This window comes from Microchirus variegatus, assembly GCF_963457635.1.
Source record: "Microchirus variegatus genome assembly, chromosome: 18".
NCBI lineage: Eukaryota > Metazoa > Chordata > Actinopteri > Pleuronectiformes > Soleidae > Microchirus > Microchirus variegatus.
This window is the reverse complement of record NC_139819.1, coordinates 15,551,038-15,577,601: the sequence shown is the minus strand read 5'-3', so window position 1 is coordinate 15,577,601 and position 26,564 is coordinate 15,551,038. Positions and strand designations below refer to the sequence as shown.

The 26,564-nt window shown below is 41.7% G+C and overlaps 2 protein-coding genes across 2 annotated transcripts in view; one reads left to right on the top strand and one right to left on the bottom strand.

Annotated features, from left to right (window-relative positions):
* Positions 1-1,384: 1,384 nt before the first annotated feature.
* Positions 1,385-12,898, bottom strand: gramd2b (GRAM domain containing 2B; the record flags this gene model as incomplete). The annotated part of the gene is made up of 14 exons (XM_083904607.1): positions 1,385-1,426; positions 2,025-2,109; positions 3,182-3,289; positions 3,394-3,469; positions 3,568-3,705; positions 4,116-4,230; positions 4,553-4,642; positions 5,588-5,659; positions 5,746-5,841; positions 8,451-8,554; positions 8,794-8,863; positions 9,529-9,616; positions 10,588-10,704; positions 12,804-12,898. 14 exons carry the CDS (start codon positions 12,896-12,898, stop codon positions 1,385-1,387), a joined length of 1,296 nt encoding a protein of 431 aa, XP_083760733.1.
* A 7,720-nt stretch (positions 12,899-20,618) lies between these two features.
* The window catches only part of znf608 (zinc finger protein 608), a gene marked incomplete at both ends in the record, with an annotated part of 42,759 nt that continues 36,813 nt past the window's right edge, over positions 20,619-26,564 (top strand). The window contains 2 exon segments of the mRNA XM_083904606.1: positions 20,619-20,640; positions 20,643-21,685. Coding sequence (XP_083760732.1) covers positions 20,619-20,640; positions 20,643-21,685 — 1,065 coding nt within the window.

The following is a 26,564-nucleotide window of genomic DNA, read 5'->3' as shown; positions in this document are numbered from 1 at the left end:
TTCGACTCCGGAGAGCTCTGGGTCTCGACTCTCCACATCTGGAGCACATGCAGCAATGGCTTGCAGAACAGTGCGGGCATGAGCACGTACTGCATTACTGTCTGAATGTGACAACAATCTCGCCTGGTTAAATTCTGGCGAGAGGAATCTCACAACACAGCAGCTCGCTGAGGGAGTCCAGGGCATTGAGCTTACATTGCGTTTCAGTTTATCACACCAGAGACACATATGATCAATTGTTGGATACTTGTCTCCCGCAAGTTCCCACTGTGCTTCATAGGACGGCTTCAGAAAGTCTATCAAAAAGCCCAGTGTGTCCGGTGCCCCCTCAGCAACCGCGCATCACCTGACCGCTCATTTACCACGTAAGCCAGAGTGCAAGCCCAAGACCGTGCAAAATTATAGAAATTAAGCAAGATCTTCAGCTCTAGTCTAAACTCACTGGGCAATGGTTCGAATATAACAGACATTCAGTTAGATTTAAAAGGTACAAACTACAGCTTTAAACCTGACGCTCTCCCCACTAACGTTTAATTATTTGTATAATGGTGACTGAGCTGAGAATGAATGAATGCAGACTTTGAAGCAAGAGTTGCTAATGGTGCTAAAGCGACATGGTGTCCATCTTTGTTGGGTGAAGTCTGGTGCTGCTGTTTGGAAATCAAAACATTCTTCTTCTATTGCACAGAGCACAAGTGCCGTGTACATGAGCAATAACCCCCACGTGACCTCAGCTGCAACTATTGGACCAACAGGGAATTTTGGTAATGCCACTTTACCTGATGATATTCAGGTTTATTGAATTTAACCTTTTACCTAATTCATCAACAATTTTTAGAACATCGTCAAAATGATTGAAGAATTTGAGCGATTGGTATGTGTCATTTGGGATTGGCGCCAGCATCCCCCACAAAACTCATGTGGAAGATAAAATGGTAGATGAATGAAAATGCACTTAAAACGTGGACAAAACAATGCAAAATGACAGAAGTGAATTGGGAATAGGAAGAATGCAGAAATACAACTTTATTGGACACACAACTGTATTCTCTGACAAAGGAAAACAAATTCCATCAATATATCTACAGAATCACAGTGATACTTGGGCAGAGCGCCCCCTGCGACACTCACATGGAGGATAAAGTGGTAGAAGATGGATAGATAGATGTCTCTGTAACAGTCAGTAATTTAATAATAATTAATAATTTTCCATCAGCATAAAGCAGAGATACCACTCACCGCTCTTCTTTGTGTGCTTTGTTTTCAAGCCCAAAACAGTATATAATCCAAAGCACATCAGAGTTGATAGTGTGTAACTACAGCAATAATAAAACTATATATGTACAGAATATTTACAGATCTTTATGCTTTGATCCTGATGCATTCAGACGGCTTCTTCCAACAGTCTCTGCAGATTCCTCTGCACCTGCAGAAATAGATAGAAGTTATTAAAACTAATGATCTGATGAGAAAAATGTGATAATGGAATTAGATGAAACTAAAAATGATGATCATGAATATAATATCAGGATAACAGTATCTGTCAGCTGCTGTGCGTGACCCGAGTGTCCGTGTGAAATGTCATTCAGTGCTGGATTCGAGGCGAACTCTTCTTACAGCTGATGCTGTCATCTCTGTGTGAGCAGATCGCTGACTATAAATGTTTGATTAACAGCAGTGTCTGGTTTCACTTTGGAAACTCCGGACTGAAGCGTTTCTGCAGGTTTAAAGGCATATTGCGAAAGCCAGAACATCCTTAGGTCCATTATGCAACATTACGCTTTACTAGAAGGAATTTTGTATTGTATTACACTTTTAGATTAATATTTTATAAACATGTTAATGTTATTTATTGATGGAACCATTGACTTCTGTGTGCAAGTGGAAATGTGTCTCTGCAGACACAGAATGCAAAAAATGAGCTGGCACTAAAAATGAAGCCCTTGTGACTGGCTGCTGTATACATTACAAGCCCCGCCCAATTACATTTTACCTGGATGACCATATTCAACCAACTGACTCACCTTCTCTAGTTTAATCAGGTTGATGGTCAACAATTCAGAGAAAAGCTCAGTGTTCAGGTCAGCGCTCCCTCGCAAAAAGTTGTTTCTGGAAGAAAATAGCACACTGAGCATAAATCCTTAAATATCATGACATGTTTAAATGCATTAAAGGGGTCATATTATACCCTATTTCTCCAAGTGAACCTAGTTCCCTGGTGTCCTAATGAACATGTCTGTGACATGCTTTGGTCAAAATACCATAAGGATGAAGCACCACAGCAGTTCAATCACTCTGCCAAAACAGCCCTGTTCAGACACTCTGTTTAGTAGTATCTCTTTAGGTCCACCTTAAAAAAAATAAAACCAAACTTAAGGGACAGGAAATGACAGCCATAGAGGCTACTGGGAGCTAACAGCAGTTAGCATTTGGAAAAGTGATAATTTGCAGGCTCTAGCAGGCACATTGCCGTCATATATAACATGTATCCACTGGACAGATAAATCCTCTGAGGCTGGAAGTTTGTGTAGAACTCTGCGCTGCACTGTGGAGCCTGTTTTTTGGATACCGTTGCCTTCGCCAGCACTCTCGTGTGTTTTACGGACAAAGTGGAGCTCCGCGAGACAACAATTCCAGGAATTTAGCGCATTGTGACGTCCCAGTGAGTGCAGAAGTCAACATCGCGTTTTTTCATCTCCTGTACTTAGACTGAGGAGGACCACGTAAACATGAGTGAGTCATCTTTTTTCCACACTTTGCCGACTGATAGGACCTCCAGAGTCTCAAATATAAGGATTTAAATGATTAAAAAGTTGATTTTGCAGCAAAGGAGTGATAATCCTGGTTCAGCAGGGATAGTGTAGCACTATATTATTCCACAGCAACGACAATAGTGTTAGAAGCATCCTGAATGTGTCTCCCGTGACCACAGTTTAATCTGGCCTTCCCTGCCCTTTATTCAGATATCTTCACATACTGACATTGTTACTATTTGCAAGAACAACATTATATTTTTAACAAGTCTGACACATCATTCAAACAACAACACTGTGGTTGTTGGTTTGCAGGTGAGTGAAAGAAATGTTGATTTTCTCAATGCACGTCCATATCAGTCTGTGTAATGTCTGGTTTCCCATAATTCCCAGAAACGCAAGGATCCATTTTCAGAACGTGAACTCACTCTCTGTGGTGACTGAACTCTGTGATAGCACTGAGCGTCGACAGTGTCTGCTCCAACGAGACGATTTTAAAGGCCAGGTAACAGGAAGACAGGGCAAGGACACACACTCTGAAAACACACACATATACACACATTGTAAATAATAAAAAATAGGTGATCTGTGACTGACTGACTGACTGAATGAATAAATGAATGAATAGCAGTAAACCTACAGAAACATATACACGAACAGCAGAGTGTTAAGAGAAACAGGTTTGAGAGTCCTGCTGTCGTTCATCACATCTGATCCTGAAACAGAAGAAATCAATAAGAAGATATGAAACAACTACAACAGCAACAAAGACACAAAGCAAAACAACTACAAAAAGACACAGGAATCATGTTACCAGCAGCTTGCGTCTCATGCTGCTTGTTGTCTGAGCTCTGACGCTGGCTCTTCACCACGTGCTGACTGTCCAGATGTTCAGGAGGTCCTGAACCGTCTGCGTGATCTAACACATCCAGGAACGGAGGAACAGGGAATTCTACAGCAGTGTGAACAGGACAAGATTAACCCAGAGAACTGGACTTTTAGCAGATTTTTATCCAGCTGAGATTTCCTTCACCTAATCAAGGAAAAAAGGAGAAACATATGCATGCCCACCACTGCACTGCCACTGTATACAATCAAACTGTCCCTCAGTCAGGTCTGGTAGTATTGCTTGACAGAGCCAGTTTTCAGATGAAGGATGCGTTGAGCATCATTGGAACACATTATGGATAAAATACATTTACTGTGTGGCTGATATGATACATATCCTGTTACTCTCACACATGTCATTTATAATTATTTCAGTCAGAGGGTTGTTTGAATGGTTGGGATTTATACTTTGTCAGCTGACAAGACTACAACAGTCATCTACAGCATGTATGATTGTGAGCACAACCAGCTGACCTGCTATCTTGTCGTAGTCGGGGGTTTGAGAATCGGAGCTGCTGCTCTCCTCCTCCATCTCCTGCCTTCTCTGCCTCACTGCTCCATCCAGGTCAGCAAAGTCACCTGGAAAACTCTACAAACACAGACACACAAACACATATGAGGTTTTCAGGACTTTCAGGGGACATTGTATTGACTTACATTCATTTCCTGGAGACTTACTCTAACCTTAGCCATAATTACTACTGGCCTAATCCTAACCCTGACCCTGACCCTTACCCTGACCCTACCCTCAACCTAACCTTAAAACCTTTCTTCACCATAAAATATAATCATTTACATTATGAGGACTTGCTTTTTGTCCCCACAAGGAGGACAAGTCCCCATTATGTGACTGTGTAAACAGTTAGTTAGTCGGGAAACATAAAAGAATGGTGTGTAAGTGTTTGACTCACCAGAGGAAAGCGAGGTGATAGTGGTGTCCTTTGACCTCTGAAGCTGCTCTCTGCTGAGGAGGGGATGGGACTGCTGCATGGACTCCTCTCCTGCATTTACAGTAGTATGTGCATTTACATTTACAGGTGATGAGGAGGTGCTGAGTGGGTATAGGGTTTGAAGAGAGAAATGTGGAATGAGGTGCAGAGTTCAGTGGGGAGTTGAGGCAAGCTCTGTGAGGTAGTGAGGAGTTACCCGATGACTGGGAAAGTGCAGCTAAAGTGGTGAGGGATACAGCCAAGATGGTGTTTTTGTGTTTCCTTTGGACAGAGCAAACAAGACAAGGAAACGTGGTTGGTGAAACGAGGAAGTTCAGGACGGAATCCAAAGGAAGACGATGGAAAAGAAAAAGAGGGATGACATTCAAGCCTGGGACTCGGAGATGAAGAAAGTAGGCATGAGTACTGGGAGTCTTGGCGTGTGGCAAAGACTAAGGACGGAGGGAAGGACTTGTATCGAGTGGCTAGACAGAGAGACACAGCTGGAAAGGATGTGCATCAGGATGACGATTGAAATGTTCTATCAATTGAGCAGTGTGTTGAAAAGATGGAAGGAGCTAATGAATGAGGAAAATGAGAGGGAGAAGAGGACAGATGGAGGAGAGACAGACTAATCCTGTGCAGATGATTAGTAATGAGGAAATGAGGGCAGAAGAACGAGATGATGGAGATGAAGAGTGGAAAGGCAGTTGGTCCAGATGACATACATGTGGAGGTATGGAGATGTCTAAGAGAGAAACCGTGGACTTTTTTGACCAGATCGTTTAACACAATCTTGGAGAACAAGAAAGAGTCTGGGGAGTGGAGAAGGAGTAGTGGGCGATGTGCAGAACTGTAGAAATTACAGTGGTATTAAGTTGATCAGCCACACCATGAATATATCGGAATAAGTTGTTGAAGCTCAGTGAAGGAAAGAAGGGAAGATCAGCGAGCAGCAGTATGATTTATGCCAAGAAAGAGTACCACAGATGGCATGTTGGCTTGGTCCTGTCTTACCTCCAGGTGAAGACAGATGGACATCAGGAACTTGTAGGTGTTGTCTCTGGACAGCAGCGACACAAACACGTACTGCAACAGAACGCATTTAAGAATCCACCTAGATGTTATTCGAAAACAACCGTGTGAAGATGAAATGATTGCGTGTGCTTTCTCACCCTGTCATTTGCCGTGGCAATCACCAGAGCGTTTGGCACCAGGATAGCAGTTTTGGTCTTCTTGATCTGAGTGACAGACATCACTGGGATGGCGATCTGAGATGGACAAACACCAGTAGAACAGTTGCAGGGACGAGTTTACGCGTCCCTGCGGCGGGCGAGGTAAACACTGATACAGGAGAATTTAAATACTGTTAAAGAAGTTTCTCTAGTTAAATTTTGATTATTTAAAACTGTATTGTGTAACTTTTAAATACATTCAAATCATTGTGAAATGAGTTCACACAACGCCGATTAAGCCTATCAACTCCACACGACTCAGTTTCTCAGTATAGCTGTGTTTAGATCTTGTTTCATGCACTGGCATTCCTGTGATGCACACAGGAAGTGATTTATTTAAATTTTATTTCAACAACACAAAGAAGCACCCAAGTTTCAGAATTGAATTTGATTTCTCAAAAACCCAGTCATTCAGCAGTTTGATAAGATAAATACTTGCTTCTGCCAACCCCTGTGTTACTACTTTATACACACATGGGTCTGATAGTTTTACTTGATGGAGTGGGGCAGATAAAATCATATTTTCAGAGGAATCGTTCAAATAGTGATACAAGCACCAACATTGGCACAGATACTCCTTAGCCATTACTCTTTTCAAAAAAATATGCGGGCCACTTTAAATTCAAGATGGCCGCCCATTTTCAAGATGGCCACCATATTCAGTAATAAATATGCACAGATCTGGCCAATATGGATGATTCTGACATCAATACATAAATGTTTTACCATGTAGAATCCATATATGGGACCCTTAAACCTCTCAAAAGTTTACTTCTGCCTTATTCTGGCCTTAGATAAAAAAAAATCCACTATGTTGGCTCACAGGCTAAACCAGGTGAGAGTGTGTAACACATTATGAGAGGGGCAGAACTTGTTTCCAGCAGTTCATGGAGCCCCTGCAAAATGAGGAAGAGGCCACATTATATGACCCAATCATGAAAAACAGTAACCAGCTTCTGCTGATGGAGGATTCCCAGCTCTTCTCCAAGCTGTTCATCTCATGCTGCCAGAGCAGAGAATGTGACCTGCATGAGTTCTTTTGCCAGTAAAATCAGCAGTTCCCTGCTGCCTTGAGTGATGGTTGGAAGCTTTACTCCAGTCAGAAGTCCCAGCTTGCAGCCATTCTTGAGAGCCATGTTACAATGCCTGATGTGGAACCAAAGGGTGATGCAATCAACATTGATGGTTCAGCATTGGTGAACACCCTGCCACCACGAAACCTCGAAGACTTTTGAAGACTATGCCATGTTGGATGTTCTCCCCAAAGTACAAACAGACATCGTGTTTGATGTCATCAAGTCTCAAGGCTGAAACCAGGTCAAAGTGTGGACATGGGGTAAAACGCAGAGTAACAAGCAAGGCAAAATCCCCTCAAACTTCCTATGAGACAGTGCAGCTCAGTAACAAAACTGAGCCGTTCAGATGTCTACACCCACCTTGATCGTGACCAAAGATGTAGATGTTGCCTGCAACGACACGATCAGTTTGGGACAGCACCATGTAGTCACGAGGAAGCAGACACACCCATCTTTGTGCAGTGGAGGCGGGGAGCAAGGTCCTGATGGTTAAGGCCAGTGACACAGATGTCCTCGTCATAGCAAACAGTGTCCTGCCTCTCTTTCAACGGATTGGTCTGCTGCAGTTGTGGGTGTCCTTTGGTCAAGCATGCAACCTGAGGTGCTTTCTTATACGTGACCTTTACACCTCTATCGGACTGGGAAAAAAAGCAAAGGAATACTCTTCTTTCAAGCCTTCACTGGTTGCGATGTTGTTTCAGGCTTCCGCGGCAAAGAGAGAAAGTCTGCATGGCAAACCTGGGATGTGTGTGTTGAGGCATCTGATGTCTTTGCCAAGCTAAGCCAGCACCCACCGGATGTCCTCAAGAAGTTTGTGGTGACAATGTATGACAGGTCCAGTACAGTTGCACGTGTAGATGATGCCAGACTGGAAATGTTTGCTCGGAAACAGAGCAAACAGAAACATACGCAGTCAGACAATACTGACTGGGAATGGACAAAGAGTGCAGATACATGGAAGGTCTTCTGGACAGCACTTCCACCAACTGCAGAGACTTGCCGACAGCTGAAGTGTGGATGCCATTCAGAATCTTACCTGCTGAAGGCTATGTAGCTGCAAGTGTGAGGCTTAGGAAAACTTCAAATTCCCTATACTTGTAGACACCAAGATCATCCAAATTGATCAAAGTGTTGAGATTATGTGTGAAAATGTCCCCATTTATAAGGCTGCATGGTGGCCATCTTGGACAATGGGCGGCCATCTTGAATTTCAAGTAGTTTTTCAAAAGAGTAAAGTCTAAGGAGTATTTGTACCAACTTAAGTGCTTATATCACTATTTGAATGATTTTTTCCGTTATCTGCTGCACTATTACAAGTCTGTATGGCGGACATCTTGGGAAATGGGCGGCCATCTTGAATTTCAAGTGGTCCACACACTTTTTCAGAAGAGTAATGTCTAAGGAGTATTTGTACCAAGTTTGATGTTTGTATCATCATTATTTGAACAATTGTTTCACTTCTCTGCCCCACTAATTTGATTTGATAAAGGGACATAAAAGTTATGCTTATTTTATATATGTATATGACAACAATCCTCTTTAACAATAGTGAACTCCATCCCAGTTTACCTTTGTGTCTTTACCAAACACCTTAGAGTGGAAGCAGATCCAGTGGTCGGAGACAAACAGTCGTCCCTGATAGAGGATGTCTTTCTGCAGAGCACAGGTGTAACCTGATCAACAGGAAGAAATCAGCATGTTACCAAGAGAAATCTGCAAAACACTTCAGGTAAGGAAAAAATAATGAGCTTTATTTATAAGGTTTTAAAGTTTTGTTCAAGCAGACGCATATATATATATATGTAATTACCAAAACACTGCTATATAGGTTGGCCTTTCTGTCTCACACATCTGCTGAAGGATTTGGAAACAGCTATTAACTAAAACCTGTTTCTGATCATGAAACACTTACTTTGCCTCAGCTGTTCCTCTTTGCTGATCTCCTTGAATATTTTATGGTACTGACAGTTGCTCTTAGAAAGCTGAAACACAACATATACACACACACATGCACACACACACACGCTCTGGTTAGGATATAGTGTTAGTGTGTTGCTTGTTTGTAATTCACTAACACAGTATTGTCTAAATTATAAAACGTGCAATACTAAATTGACTTGATCAGTGTCTCAAATGAGGCATCTACTCTGTGACACATGAGGAGATCCATAAGACGTTATCAAATGTTATAAGAATATATAAGCCTATATCTTCTTTTTTTTTTATAAAATAAAATAAAATCTATTGTGAAATGATTCCTGGGAAAATATATGTGTGGATGCCTTAAATATTTTCAGGTATCGTTGACCAACCTCTGGTTTTGTCTATTTTATCAAACAATTCATTATAAGTTGCTAACTCTTGATCCTTATTAACATATCTGTTTTAATGTAGGCTGCTCTTAAAAGGAAGACATTCCATGATGTTGACGTGCATCCAGTGTGGTAATTAACAACAAAAAAAGAAAAAGAGTGTATTCTGGTCTGAAAATAGTGTCAGACCAATCTTTCTGTCATTTTTCGTGATTGTCATTGGAATGTTGGAAAATGGTCAGTCAGAATTGATGTGCGAGTGACTCCCATGCTGTAGTGCTTACAAGTGTTCTAACAGTTTTTTGCCTATCAGAGTTTCCAGACTGAAAGCTCACCTGGCTGTATTGAGGCTTCTTCCTCTCTATCTTGGTCTCTGGGTCTGTCTGCGTCTGAGTCAGCATGGAGTGATCGAAGGTCTTTGACCTGCAGTAAAAGCCATACAGAAGCAGATCAGTTAGTTTATTATTTAGCCGATCCAACATTAAATACAGTATATTAGATTAATTACATCTGTGCACTGCCACACATTCAAGCATATTAATCCATCTATAAAGCAAATTATGTGTGTCTGTCTGTGACGGGCTAATCTCGCTAACTGTTAGTCAGATCGCACTAAGATTTTGGATATGGGTTGAGCATGGCCCGATGGTGTGCATCCTTGATTTTCAAATTTTTTGGAGTAATTTTAATTTTTGCTGATTTATCACGGAGGAGAAGGGAGGCTGTCCTCACGGTGGGTGACACATTTTCACACGGTTCAACGCAGAACATGGTGTTATATTGAAACGACGAAATCTGTGTCCATTCACCGATACGCGAGCACATATTTATTTAGCATTAGCATGCTAGTATTTTGCGGCTAACTTGGAGAACCTGTTTCCAAAGGTAAGCTAGCGAGGCTACGATTAGCATTAGTGCAGCTAGCTGTTTTGTGACTGTCAGCCACGCTGGAATCTCTGTACAAGGCGTATTTGAGTTGCATTGTGCCTAATGATCATGCATTACCATAACTGAAAAATCTTCAGCTCCCACTATAAGAATACATACTTCCTACGGGCACTGCACTAGTATGTATCACACACATATACAGTAAATCTCTGTTGAATAAACCTAAAGCTGCAAAACAAGATGACACACGAGGGCACATTCAAACCAGGATAGTTCGGGGGACTCAGTTTGATCGGTTTTGAAATGTCAAAAATATTTCACCACCATTTGGTTTGGTTAAAACAGGAAGACCAGCTGGCTTGTTCACACAAACAATGGAGCAACACCACATTTTTTAATGCACACTTTATGCAGTCTTGGGGTATCTGTTTTTTCTTTGGTGTTTAAACCTAATTGGTTCTTCACAAGAAGCTGCCCAGTATGAGCATTCATTGTCTGTTGTTTACCTGATTAACGCTGGTTTCTTCCTGCTGCTGTAGAGATCGTGATCAGCTGCCTGCTGAGGCTCGCTGATCGTCCGACCGTTCTTCTGATGCTCCTCAGCCATGTTCTCTACATCTGAACTACAGAAAACAACAGTCAGCAAATGTGCACAAAATGTTTCCGTATAGCAGCAAGAGCATCAGGAGAAGATGCAACAAGTCAAATAGGACCATACAGAGTTGTAGATGCAGGGAACACTGCACAAATAGAAAAGACCAGCAAATGCAGAAGAGACTGGGGCTTCCTGACTTGTAAAGTATTTAGATCCAGACAAAGATTCTGTGTTCAGTGTGTGTCAGTTACCTTGTGGTAATGTAACACCGCATTCACACCTGATGATGATACAAACTGAAGCGTGAGGAGCCTGAAGGCAACACGTGACTGATGTTCATGTTATAGAATTTCACTTCCAGTAAATGGACTGAGATGATAAATAGATTTGAACTTTTCTTGAGCATCAGAGCTAATAGACACTTGTCAATTTAATCTCACCTCCAAAGACAGTTAGCCTTGTTTACACAGGATGAATCACAATAACCATAGCACATGGTGATGATTAAATCAAAGGGATGAATACAATTAATTGGAACACATAATATAATGAACTTGAGCCTCAGCACAGGAGGAAATGATTCCGTTTACTGACATATTAGACTTGATCAGTAATGTGGACATCATTTTTCTTGGACAAAAAATCCCCCACAGCAACAGATTTTTAAAAAGACCATGTGCCAATCTCATAGTTGATTAAAAATGACCGTTTTACCGAAGGAAAACAAATCTGCTGCTATCTTACACAAGCAAGCATGTGTGACACATTTAAAGTGAAAGATGAGGACCAATGAGGTGTCATGGTGAATTCAAATGGGGTCATGTGTTTACGAGATGAGTCCATTTGAATGCCACACTAACATTACATTCACAGCATTGTCCGTGGAAAGTTTCTTACATTTTTGGTCGCCAAATACTTTTGCTGTAATTAAAAAAAAAAATGGAGCCTGTTAAAGGTGCATAATGTAATAAATCTAAAGCAACTGGCCATAAAATCCTCCTAATATGTCACAGAGACTCAGGAATAATGTTCATATAACAAACTGAACTCACCAACAACAACAGTACAGCCAACATATTTGCATTAAAAATATTTGGCATGTGGCGCCACCTACTGCCGTCTACCAATCATTGCAGTCAGTAGAGTCTCAGCTGCCAGGCAACCACAGGTTGCATCAGAAAACTAAACCTAAAAGACCTCTGTATTTTGAATTTGAATGTAGTAACCGTTTTTGGCCGCATTCTTACATATGGCACCTTTAAAGTTAATTTTATGGTGGATTGAAAGGTTAAATTTTTTAAAACAATTTGGCATTGTTGCATTTGGCGTTCACAAATGACAAATGTTCTCCCTCTGTCAATAATATTTGCATTACATTAATACTGTAATACACAAAGCACTGGTGCAGAGCAATGCTGTGCTCTCCACTTTCTCATTTGAAGGCAATGTCATGTTAAAAACTCCTCATGTTGTCATCACACGTTATTGCGATTGCTGTATCCAAAAGTTAATGCTGCAAAAAAAACATTTTATAAAAAATGGTAAAAAGCTGAGGTATAGGAAGTCAGACTGTGAAATGGAAACATTGTCTTTAAATAACATAAAATATAGCTTTCCTGTTGTGATTTCTGTCACTATTGCTCAACATTGATACACATTGATAGGGTTAATGTTTGCTGTGATAAGCTGTCATAAGGTGGTCCATCAGTCAGGGTTGATTCACAGTGTTGGCAGAAATGAGTGTATGTGTATATCTTCTGTTTACGACAGATCGGAAATAAAAACAAACGATTTGCTTTATTAAAAGCTAAAATGTTTAAATTGCTTACGATGTTTCAACAATATACTCACAGCTTTATCTCACCATTAGACAGCCTATTCCCAGAGTTTATGTTGCATTGCGAATTACTCAAAAGTCATCAAAGTCCATAAAAAAAATCACACTTCAAAAAACCTGCACTATCCCTTGAATGTGAATAGAACAAGAAAACTATTGATGAGAAATGATCCGAACTCAGTGTTTGCCTCTTTTAGAGCTAACAGAGATTATACCGCCTCAACCTGGACTTTATGACTGTGACAGCTCAAAAATAATCTTCTGTTTGTTTGTTTGCATCACACACTCACTGATAATCCCTCTCCTCCTGCTTTGAGGCTCCTCTGTTACACTTCCAAGCATCTTCCTGAGACGTCTGGTGGCTCACACACTGCTCTGTCGTCATGTCAGCCTTTATTCCTGTGATCTGACCAGATTCACCACATGTGCTGGTTACTGGTCGCGCGTGTCCTGAAAAAGCTGCCCAGAGAACTGAGAGGTGGAGTGACTCTGCGGTGTGATCCCGATCTTGTGCTGCTTCACCTGTCTGTGGGAGTGTCTGCTACAGGGCCTCCTGGTCTCACATGTCACAGCCAATCAGAGGGTAAAACATGATAGTCTATATGTGTGTGTGTGTTTGTGTGTTTAAACCTTTGATCAGTGACATTTTACCCAGCTTTCTTTTAAATGTTTTATGTATTTTCTCCTCGGAGCTGCATTTCTTTCTCTTTGTTCACGTGGCAGATCCTGCGGAGGTGTTTGGTGTCATTTGGAACATAATGTTTCCATGCAATTTCCATGTTACTCTTTCTGGCTTAGTTTGCAGGAACTCTTTATTCACTTTTTTTTTTACCTTTAATGGCGCATTAAAGATAACAAAAAACCCTAGCCACAGTAAAATCTTATTACTTCCCCTTTGCTGAAATGGTGGGTAGTTTTTTGTCATTGTTAATCAATAATTCTGTAATAGCCTTTCAGTATATTGTTAATCAAATTATATGTGCGAGAAAGTGACTGCGCACACACTGGTATCCACTCAGTTCAAGCTTATAGTCAGAGGCGATTCTAGAGCCTGTAGGGGCCCGAAGCAAAAATTCCCAGGGGGCCCTTCCTTCCAAACAGTGTTCATCACCTTTATGTTACAAATAATCTGACACCAACGAAAAATGTATGAGTTCAAAATATTGTTTTTTTTTTTTCCAAATGAATGAAATAACATGGAAAAACCTTGTAATTAAAAAGTATGTGAATATATAATATATTAATAACATAATAATATAAATGTAAAGAACAATAAAATACTGTAAATATCTTTAAAAAAAACAATATAATTATATATAACAATAACATACTGTAAATAACTAAACAAAACATATAAACTAATGTTTATAATTAAACTGAGTAAAAAAGATATGCATTACACTGTAAATAATCCTCTTCATTTTCCAACTTGCAGAACGATAACTTCACACAGGTTAACGTGAGGTGGGGCCCCTTTAGGGAGGTTTCCTACTGAGATGTCATTGCAAATTGTTTTTTTAAGGGGGACTGGGATGCGGCTGGTCACTACACATTTCGGTAAAAACAGCCCTCAGGCGCCGAGTGTCGGGGGGCCCCCTATCAGCTCGGGGCCCCAAGCAGTTGCCTGCCTTGCCTGTTCACAAGCTGCGCCTCTGCTTATAGTAGAGCTGGCTCTAGTAATGCTGCTATAGACCTAGACTGCTGGTGGTACACTCACTCTCTCACACAGGGTATTAATATGACTTCATTACAGTATATGTCATTAAACGTTCTTTCTCTCCCTAGTTTGTCTTTCCTTCCTTTCCTCGCTCTCTCTCTCTCTCTCTCTCTCTCTGATCTCCTTCTTCCGTCTCTACCTCATCTCCCTCTTGTCTCCCACCTCTCCTCTGTCCCTCATTTTTCCTTTCACCCCAACCGGGGTGTCAGAGATTTCTTCTTCTGTTAAAAGATAGTTTTTTTTCCCTCTCCACTGATGCCTAGTGTTTGCTCATTGTGTGAATTGTTGGGTTTCTCTGCTCTGTATGGTGTTGTCTATGTACAGTGCCTTGAGATGATGTATGTTAGGATTTGGCACTATACAAATAAAATTGAATCGAATTGTTTAGAGACTAAGGGGCTATACATTCAACAATTATAGCATTCCCTTCTACACCATTATCTTGCCTCAAGTCAAGTAATGAAATGCAGAATCTGCTGGTGTGACATTTCAGTCATGTGACTTCAAAAAACAGGCTCACAACAATGGAGAAACAAGAGTGTGCGTGTGCGTGTGCATGTGCATGTGCGTGTGCCTGTGTTCACATAATATAAATTGTTGACTGCTATTGTGGCCTTGTAACTCACAGATGATAACACTCAGCTCAGATTACCACACACACACACACACACACACACATTGCACTTTGAAATACAAACGTTTGCCAAATCTTTTTTTCTTATCTGTCTACTTTTAAGCTTGTTAGTGATTTTTTTTGTCCGTTTTCTGACACCATGTTAAAGCTAAAACATTATCATGATGTGATAATTATTTTAACTAAATTGTGTTTTCTATTACCCACGTATTGCAGGTATTTTCAATTTTCCCATATTGTCATTAATCTTCCCTGAGTTCTGTTCTGCTCTGAAACAAAAAAAGGTGAAGATCTGATGTAACTTGTTCTTCAGTGGCTTGGACTGATTCACATTCAGAACGAGTGACTGGCATCTGGACTTTAATCGGTGAGAAGTGCAAAGCTTTCCCTGTGTGTTGTGGTGTGCAAACAGGGATCAGACGATCTTTGAAACACAAACATGAACCACCTGAACTGAAGCTGAAAACATGACAAGACATCGCAGGACAGATTCAGCTATTGGCAAACGTATCATTGTGCGCGGACTGCCGCACAAATCAGCCCACAAATTCAAAATACACCTGAAAATAATGTTTAGCTCATGTATTATCAGAGTGGAACACATTTTTTAAAAAGACGGCTTTTTGTAATTTAAGTCAGAATTTTCATTGAAAACAGATCCTGCCATCCTCAGGTTCTTAAACCACACTCTCTGAACATAATATGCATGTCTTTGATAAGTCAAAAAATTGGACAAAATGAAAATGTACTTATTTTATGAATACTATTCTATTAAAGAGGAGAAGGAGAGGGCAAACCAAAAGAATCTCGTCTGCATTGACTTTTTGAACAGAAAACCAGTGGGAGGCAGAGGAACACATACAGTGACCCCACAGGGAATGATCCTCTGGGTGCAGCAGGTTTTAACACCTTCCTGTGAAAATTGATCATGGTGATGTAGCTATACAGTTAAAAGTTTAAATTATACCAGGCAGCATTTCAAACATTTCACTCCATAAACTCCATAAATGATGACTAACTTTTGCTGTAAAACCGCCATCCATCCATCATCTACCGATTTATCCTCCTGGAGGGTCACGGGCGGTGCTGTGCCAATCTCCGCTGACATAGGGCGTTAGGCCATTGCATGTGACCAATTCACCTAATCCCGAGATTGCATGTTTTTGGACTGTCGCAGGAAGCCGTAGAACCCGAAGAAAACCCACCCACCAATAAAGGCCTTTGTTCCAGCTGGGGATTGAACCCGGGTCTTCTTGCTGCAAAGGCAAGAGCGCAACCGTGCAGCCTGTAAACCTGCTAGATAATAATCATTATTATTATATTATTATCTTTTTGAGGCCAAGTTATAGTTCAGGATTTTGAAGTAAAGATGTATGAGGTTTTGACAGTCACCCCTGACTGTGTTACGTGTACCAGCCAGGTAACATGGAGGCTCTCCAGGTGTGATACCAGGACAATTAAGGAGTGAAATGGTTCAGTTTGTGATTTTTTTTTGCGTTTCCATTAGAAATAGTACTAAAATAACCGGCTCCAAGATTCAATTTTTTGGTACCCTTCCCTTGTGCTATACCAGAGTAATGGTATGGTACGGGTGGAACTCAACCCACGACAGTAGAGCTGATTGTGTGACAGAAAAGCAGCACTCTTCTGCGACCAGTGTTTCTTCAACACCCGCAGTCTATTCTCATACAAAGTTTCACGTCTAGTTGAGACAAACAGCCACAAACCGAGAGGAAAATCATTTCTGATGGATGTCCTCCATTGTTGTCCATTGTGTTGCTGTCTGTTGTTCACATTGTCGGTGCACCTATACATAGCCATAGGGTACAGCTCACACCCCGCCTACCAAGTAAAAGTATACTGTTCTCAGTCGAAACGCAAGACTGACCGAGAGCTTTACCGCTCCAAACTGTACCAAACTGAACTGTACTATGATGGAAACATGCCTGTTGACATTAGCCACTAAACAAAATGCTCAACTACCTAAATCTATGCCTGCTTATGTCTATAATATCTTGACAACAGGTTGGTTGTTTTATGTCGTAGATGAGGTCAGGACAGGAAAGAGCACTCATTTAAAGACTTTTTACTTTCTATTCTTTGTAATTGTGTATTGTATGTTTTGGGTAACATCTACTGCACGTCTGTCCGTCCAGGGAGTGGATCCTTCACCTGTGGTTCTCCCCAAGGTTTCTACCTGGTAGTTTTTCCTTACCCTGATCGAGGGTCTAAGGACAGAGGATGTTACCAAACCATGTTGTAAACTTTGGGCTATATAAATAAAATTTGATTGATTGATTGATAGTTAGACTGCTTTTTCAAGCTGGAAACCGATGTCCATAGAGGAAATCTACTGGTTTATTGCTGCCTCTTTGGATAAGTTTGTCTCACTGATGGTGGCAACAGTGGATCCTGTGCATAACAAAATGTTAATCTAAACAAAAGTTACAGATTTGTGTCCAGGTCTGAGCCTTTCTGTGTGGGTTTTCTCCAGGTGCTCTGGTTTACTTCCACATGTCCAAAGACATGCAGAGGTCAATTGAACACTCTAAAATTGCCCATCGGTGTGAATGTGGGAGTGAATGATTGTTTGACTGTAAATCAAAACCTGAATACCTTAAGACACTGGGAACATTGTTGGTCGATTGAATCAATGCTGATATTGAGCTGGGTTTGCCAGAGCATAGAACACTTGGGACATCGTCCTTTTTCTCATGAAGAGAAACAAGACGTGCTGCAGTTTACAATTTCCGTCTGATAACTTAGTTTACGGTTCAAACGTAGACTGTTTGTTTCACATCAGTGTTTGAATAGACCCCTGTACCTCGGGCCTGTTTACTGTCAACTGTATTTGATTCCTCTGATATACCGCGGGTCATGCTGTCATTGACAAACCTTCCAAATCTCTGTAACTCAAGTGCTCTGTCCCGTCTATACAGTGGTTGTTTGGTTGGTTTGATGACAGTTCATTTAGACTTTTCACCGATCACCTCAGCTTCTCTTATCTGTGGGTCTGGTCAGTGATTGACAAACTCATGTCAGTGATTTGCTCTTTCACTGAGAAAACAAAATTGATTTTGGGAAATGTTTGTTTGCTCTCTACTCCAGAGACATCTGAAAAAGATACCAGTTTATAGCTCGATATAGGCAACATTTTTCTCTTTGATCAATAATTCAATTATAATATTCAGACAAATGTAAATCATGTAAACTGAGAAAGAAACAGCGTTCTGGACCTTCTCTTGACTCTTTTTCCAGGTTTGTAGAATTATGGCCTATGACTGGAGACTTTGACCAATCATTCGTCAGTTCAAAGAGATTGGGTGCCTCCTACTGGCGGTTCTGCTCAGAAGATGCATGTACATGCTATTTCAGGGAACAGCTGCCTATACTGCTAAGGAAATAAGGAAAAAGATAAAGGAAAAAGAGTCAAATTCTCATATGAAGTGTGGACATCTGTCAGTACACAAACATCTAATTTAAAGGTGCATTATGTCATAAATCTAAAGCAACTGGCCATAAAATCCTCCTAATATGTCACAGAGACTCAGGAATAATGTTCATATAACAAACTGAACTCACCAACAACAACAGTACAGCCAAAATATTTTCATAAAAAAAATCTTTTGCAGACCGCAAATCATGTTTTGGCATGTGGCGCCACCTACCGCCATCTACCAATCATTGCAGTCAGTAGAGTCTCAGCTGCCGAGCAACCACGGGTTGCCAGTTACGCCTGAGCTACAATGGCGAAGAAAACGAAACCTGAAAGACCTCGGTATTTTGAATTTGAGTGTAGTAACCGTTTTTTTTTTTTTTACCACATTCTTACATATGGCGCCTTTAATACTAAAGCTTATACTTGCACTTGAGTATACTTTTTACTTCTTTCTGCCACAAAGTACTAATAGTTAGTATATCTTGATCCAAATACAGAATGAGGCCAAGACATTGACTCGTGCTTACATTTAATTTAGCAGAATACAAATGTTTTTCAATACACATATTTGCTGTGAGGTTATTACTCTGTTATAAACGCACATGTTCAAGATCATACAGAGCTGGAGTTTAGCAAGTAGCTGAAAACATGTCATAAAAGTAACGTTTTTGTTTCTATTGAGTTATTTATTTTTGGTTCCAAAAATGTGCTCTTTTCTTTTCCCTTTAGTTCTCAGTTGGAGACACTATTTTGTTTACATTTTTACAAGCAAGTGTACGCTTTACCATTTTGACAAAGGAGGACTTGATGTTGGAGAGACTATTATTTTTACATTTTGTTTTAGGAGTTCTCTTTCTTTCTCACATTTTTATATATATTTTTTCATCTTTAGTTGCTGCCAAGTACGTTTGCTGCCTGTTGGGTTGCTCCTGTGCCCACAAACACACATATGGAATATAATTGTTGAATAAGTGGAATAATTAAGACAAAACATTTACTTTTTTCTCATGTATTGGCTTAGTCAGCAATTTTCTGCCACACGAGCTCCCGCTTATTTGTTTTTTTTTTTTACTAAATATATGCTCACTTTCTGCATATGCATTATTAATAAATCCAACTCCACTGCGGAGAAGTAGGAGGATCGAGTCTTCTTAACACTTTTTGCCATATTTATTCACTTGTCTTTTAATGTAAAAGACAAGTGAATACAATTTGACTGTAAGTATTTTGTTACATGTTGTTTGGTTAAGTCATTTAAAGACAAATGCAATGTCTCCCAAGTGGACTGATTTTATTATAGCGCCCCCTGTGGCACATCACTGCAACTTTTACACTCTCAAAAGAGAACAACTAAGGGTATCAGATCATTAAATGTGGTCCAATCCAATCAGTTGTGCCAAATATTCAAACATTAAACAAACTATACAGCGCCATCATGCGGTCAATAGATGACACTACAAGTTTTTTTCATTATCAAAAATCAAAAATCATTATCATTATTATTATTATTATTAATATTTATACTATGCGCAACACTATAGTCTGTACATTATTATAGGTATCAGAAACCACCTATTTGTAATAGTTTACACTGTTATTATTTAAAACCTGAAATATTTTAAATATCAATTTAATTTGCATACAGGGGCGTTTTGAAGGGTTTTGGGGCCTCAGAAAAGTGTCATGGGGCCACAATGAGATCATTACAAACTTTAAATATTTGATATTTACATTATAATAAGTAAATTAAATAATACATTTACACAATTTGCCAAATAACAATCAGTAATAACATACTTTTAAAAGATTAAGCTAGAATTGTAAACCTCCACTTTTGTGTTTTTGTTTCTGATGTCCACAGGGGAAGGTTATAGGGTTAGGCATTAACTAGCTATTGTTGGGGATAACACTTTGCTTATAGGCTATCCAAATTAATGGACATCCGTGCAGTGACTTGTATGTTCTTGTATTTTTGTATATAGTGAGGACATTTTGGCTGGTCCTCACATCTTTAAAGTGCTTTTGGGGGATTAAGACTTGGTTTTAGGGTTAGGGTTAGAATTGGGTTTAGGTTAGTGATGGTTAAGATTAGGGTAAGGGTCTAGGGAATGCATAGTCTATGAGTGTCCACCCTATGAATGAAGCGCAAACGTGTGTGTGTGTGTGTGTGTGTCAACTGTCACTCAGCCACTCTCTTGCATGTGTGAAGTGTGTGTTGAAAGGAGCAGGCCTCTCCCCTGCATGTGTGCACCTGCAGCTCGCTGCTCGTTGTCTCGCTGCGGAGGGAGGCTCCTGCTCCGACAACAATGACCTGAATGCTGATGATTGTGGAGATCGACAAAGGAGACAAGGAAAGGAGGAGATGAACCGCTTCCTGAGGGCTGCAGGCGAGAATGGAGCAGGGCTGCTGCTGACCGACTGCAGGAACCAGTCACCCAACCCCGCAGCTCCATCCTCCTCCACGTCGTCGTCTTCCTCCTCCTTCATCTCCATCACCTCCTCCTCCTCCTCCTCCTCCTCAACCGACAGACACGCAGCCCTACCCTCGCTCCAGACCCGTGCACCTGGCGGCGGCGGGTCGGAGCTGAGGAGATCTGCGTCTAAACGCAGCCGAGCCGGCCGGGAGGGACAAGAGGAACCGGGGGCGGCAGCGGCGGATCACTCGGCCGCTACCGTCGCGGTGCACGGCGGCGGTGGAGACGCGTGCGTCGCGAAGCAGCAGCAGCAACAGCAGCAACAGCAGCAGCAGCAGCGTCGGGAGGTTCAAGGACGCAGCGTCGGTGGAGACGCTGTGGGGATGATTTCAGCGGTCAGCAGAGAGGCTGACGGCGGCGGCAACAATAACAACTGCATCAGCAGCGTCTCCGAGGTGACCACGGCCTCTCCGTCTGCGCCATGCGCCAAAGGCAAGGAGGAGAGGAAGGGGAAAAACGTGATCCGGGGCTGGAAGAGGGACAGAGACAGAGACAGAGACAGGGACAGGGGGAGGGAGAGGGAGAGGGAGATGGACGCCGCCGCTTTCGCTCCTCCTGCTCCTCCTCTCCGCACCACCAGGAAAGAGAAGCCTGGTGATGGCGTGTCTCCTCCTCCCTCCGTCTTCCACGCCTCGTCCGCCCTGCCCGAGCATCATCTGTGCCGCGATGGCCCCGGACTCTGCCGCTGCGCCTCTCCGGACTCCAGGATCATGGGAGATAACAACAACAATCACAGCAACAACACTAACAACGTGAACAATAACAACAACAACAACAACAACAACGTCGTGAGTAACAAAAGCGCGCTGCAGGATTGTGGAGTTAAAGGCGGCGGCGGCGGCGCTATTGTTGTGAGGCGGCAGCATGACGACACACCGGCCGCCAAGAAACACAGAGGAGCCGAGAAGGTAAGGAGAAGATTGTATTGTTTGAGGCCATCATCATCATCATCATCATCATCAAAACCACACACAACAACAAACAAACACACAAACAAACAAACTCTGCACAGCTGCAGCCACTGACGCGCACATTTATACACGAAATCATGAAGAGGGGATTGAAATATGTTTGATATTCAGAGCACACACAGTCTGTCAGATGCAGGTGTGCAGGCCACAAAGAAGCAGTAGACACGCACACGTGCGCGCGCGCACACACGCGCACCCAGAAGGGCTGGTTCATGGATGGATAGATGGATGGATGGGTGACCGCTTTCCTGCCACATGATATTACCTTCTATTGTTGTTTCCCAGTTGTGGTGTCATCGTTCTGTCTCACTGTCTACAGGCTCATATTGACCAGTCTGGTCATGAACAGAGGAAGATTTTTTATTTTTTTTTGTCTTTCTTCCTTTGGAAATGAAGACGAAGAGAAGCAGGAGGAGGAGGAGGATGAGGGGGACAGCAGTAGCAGCAGTATGTCCTTCATCTCTATCCTCCTGCTCCTCTTCCTCCTCCATTTGGAATTAAGGCTGAATGATTTATGTAAAGAATGTTTATCTATTCTTTTAAGGATGTAAAGATGAGAAATTTATGAATTACTGTCAGTACAAACACATTTTCTAATGTTGTTTGTTTCAGATGAATTTTGATTTGAAACACGACTCTATTTAAACCCATCGTGTTTTGCTGTAAATTAATGTGGAGGAAGACAACATTGACATGTGCAGTGTGTCTCAGCCAAAACTGAGAAAGACTAAGTATTCACATTCTTCACATGCTCTGGCTTTGTTTGCTCATTTTAATTTCAGTAAAAGAGTCGTGCAAAAAAGAATCAGGGTCCGACTCTGCTCGATTAACAGCTGCAGCTACACCAAAGTCCTTTTGATTTGCTCGTCATGTGAGGAACGCGAGCGTGTGAAGCTGCCACATGGGTGAAATGGTTTTATTTTAGTTCATGTCATCCTCCCGGTGATGTTGGACGAAGATGGAGGAAGATGGAGGAGTGGATGGAGAGGTGAGGTGGGAAGAGAGATGCTGGATATAGAGGGAGGAGTGGGACGTGACAGCAGAGGACGCAGCCTGAAATGATCGCAGGAGAATCACGAAATACATGGAGGATATGTGAGGGATGAGACCATGTATGATTGTGTCTTGTATTGCCATAAAAAACACTCACAAGTAATTCATTGATCCACAATATCACTATCACTAAAAATATTTATACATAACTTTTATATAGCTGGGATGATATGCTTTCGGATTATATCTTTTGGATTGGCATGTTGGCATATTTTCATTCCGATCAGGCTTTTATTCTGATTACTCTTGTCCATGCAAATATAGCTAGTGTCAGTGACAGACTTAAGGGGTCTGCTCAAATAGACACAAAAATAAGTGAAAAAGCAAGGCTGTATAAACGGCAGCAGTGGCCTCCCTCCTGAACAAAGAAACAAAAGAGCAAATCCCTGGTTGTCTCGCACAATTAGACATCAAAATACATCAAAATACACGTTTACAATACAACATTTTCAATGAGCAGAGAAAAAAACAAAGCAACACTAAATTTGCACATTTCCAAATATCTCCCCTCGGACAGGAAACATACAAAATGGATACAGTTTTAGCCAAAATAATCATAAAACAGCTTTATCACATACTAATTTGTTGTCATTAACAAACATATATAGGTTTGATATATAGGTTCAGCTCTTCTCCTGCATCGGCTACTTCCAGGTTTTAACTAACATCTTGCAAGAGTCGCGACCTTGTGGCACTGAAATGTTGCACAATCTCGCAGTAACGAACATCTCTACATGCCTTAAAGGTGAAGTAAGTAGTTTATAGTGCCATCTAGAGGAGAGGCTGAAATTTACAACAAAGAACTGCTCCTCTGCTCACCCCCTCCCTTCCCTGAGCGATTACGGTATCCTCAGCCGGTCAAATGTCGTCCTCGTCGTCTTTCTCCGTGTCAGCAGATGAGGTTCGTGAGGCGAGGGAGAGGGCGAGCTACCGCGGCCGTAGCAGACGAAGCGGAGAGAGTGGAGGCGGGACTTCCGCTACAAGTAAAGAGACGCTTGATTTGTTCTCTCGCGTTTGTCTATACAGGCTCCCGTAGAAACATGGCGTCGTGGCAATGCAGTAGCGGACCGCGACCGTGTTATTTTACATGACTTTTTGAAACACTACGAAAATGAAACAAAGAATATTATACAGAGACTAGACAATGCAGGAGCACATAATATGTATACAAAAGTGGATTTTGGGTCATATAAACCCATAAGTACTACACAGTGTCAGGGGTGTCAAACATACGGCCCCCAGGCCGGACTGGGTCAGTACTACCGAGTATTTTCATAAAATCAAACGGTACCCGGAATCAGTACTTGAACGCATCCTTGTAACATTATCCGAGTGGAAGAGTAGGCAATTTCCTAAGCTGTCTTGAACGCAGCACTGCTCGCAAAGAGCGTGATGACGTAGTTTGTTAACATCCGTCATTCATTGGCTGCGACGTTCGAGCGTCATAACGTCAATGTGCTGCGTTACCGGCAGTTAGCTCCGGTGTGGCTAACAACAGCGCTAAGCAGTTTCAGTTCGTCTGACGCTCTCTGTGCGTTGCTGTTATTTTATCGGCATTGTTGTCCGGTCCAACATAGTTATATGAACTGTTGGCGTGTCTTCGGCGTTAAACGGAACGTTAGATGGGCACACGGACGCTTTTGAGCGAAGAGAACTGTAAATCAAATCAATATTTGGTGTGACCACCCTTTTCAATTCTTCTACGTACACTTGCACAGAGTTTTTGAAGGAACTCGGCTGGTAGGTTGTTCCAAACATCTTGGAGAACTAACCACAGATCGTCTGTGGATGTAGCCTTTCTCACATCCTTCTGTCTCTTCATGTAATCCCAGAAACACTCGATGATGTTGAGATCAGAGCTCTGTGGGGGCCATACCATCAATTCCAGTCCTTCTTGTTCTTCTTTACGCTGAATATAGTTCTTAATTTGGGGTCATTCGCACACCTCCCTGGTGGTATTGCACGATGGTAGTATCTGCCTGTATTTCTCAGCATTGAGAACACCATTAATCCTGACCAAATCTCCAACCCCATTTGCAGAAATGCAGCCCCAAACGTTCTATGAACCTCCACCGTGCTTCACTGTTGCCTGCAGACACTATTATTATTGTACCACTCTCCAGCCCTTCAATGAACAAACTGCCTTCTGCTACAGCCAAATATTTCAAATTTTGACTCATCAGCCCAGAGCACCTGCTGCAATTTTTCTGCACCCCAGTTCCTATGTGTTTTTGTGCATACTTGAGTCGTTGGCCTTGTTTCCATGTCGGAGATATAGCTTTTTTGGCTGCAACCATTTGGCTGCGAAGACCATTTCTGGTCAGACTTATCCGGACAGTAGATGGGTGTACCTGGGTCCCACTGGTTTCTGAGCTGATGGCGCTGCTGGACACCTTCCACTTTCGAAGGCTAATAAGCTTGAAGTTTCCTTGGCCGACACTGCGTCTACGATCCTCAATGTTGCCCGTTTCTTTGTGCTTCTTCAAAAGAGCTTGAACAGCACATCTTGAAACCACAGTCTGCTTTGAAATCTTTGTCTGGGAGAGACCTTGCTGATGCAGTACAACTACCTTGTGTCGTGTTGCTGTGCTCAATCTTGCCGTGACATGAATCTGTCTTTCACAACCTCTCCTTGGTAGCAGAGTTTGGCTGTTCCTCACCCAGTTTTAAGCCTCCTACACAGCTGTTTCTGTTTAGTTCATGACTCAAGAGTTGATGCTGGAGGCAAAAGGTAGTAACTTTGCAATGTGTAAATTGATAAAAATAAACAATCCTTATTTATATTTCTGAAAGCATTCTTTGTCGACTGCATTTTTTCACAACTGCCTAAAACTTTTGCACATCACTGTATGTAATGTACAGAACATACATAAGGCTGTCATTTTTTACATTTTAAACAAGATAATCATGACAGGAATTTTTTCCAGAATGTTTGACCTACTACCTGCTGACAGGCCTCGGCTGCTTTATTTATTTTTTCATCTGAAGGATACCCATTCAGCAATGAAACACACACATGCACACACACACACACATGCGTATATTTGACTTACATGACTTCAGGAGACATTGCATTGACTTACATTCATTTCCTGGAGACTTAGGGCCAATTCCAATTCCTATCTTAACCCTCAATCTTAACCCTCAAGCTCAACCCTTAATGTTACCTGGCCCTCAAAACCAAGTGTTGAGGGTTATTTTGTCACTTAGAAATGGGACACCCCTTAAATGCAGATACGTCTTCAGACTGCGGGAGGCAGAATAACGCGATTGCTGCGTCCAGTCTGTCAACTCCAAAAAAGAAGAAGAATAAGAACACATTTACGTCACGATTATTTATGTATTATTTTATTTCAGTCAAGTTATTAGGTTGTCAGTAAGTTATAAGATGATACTCATACAAATACCACAACCACGGACATATTCAGCTGACAGTTACCACACACCACGGCTTATTGAAGGGTAAACGATAGCAAACGATCGCGTGTGCGCACCGGCCGGCTATTGACAAAAGATCGTAAAATAAAAATAAATGTCACGCAACAATGACGTCAGTAATCCATAATATGGGCCTAAACTAAGATAATACAATGGTTTTCATCATTTTTATATCTCTATTAACAAAGAAAATACTTAATTTGTATTGCACTCGCTTCCCTGCTTTCGACGCCATCTTTCTTATGTGAAAACACGCTATGCATTCTGGGTAGCCCTAGCTCCCAAGGGTGGTCTCGGAAAATCTCAATATTGAGGGCGATACAGC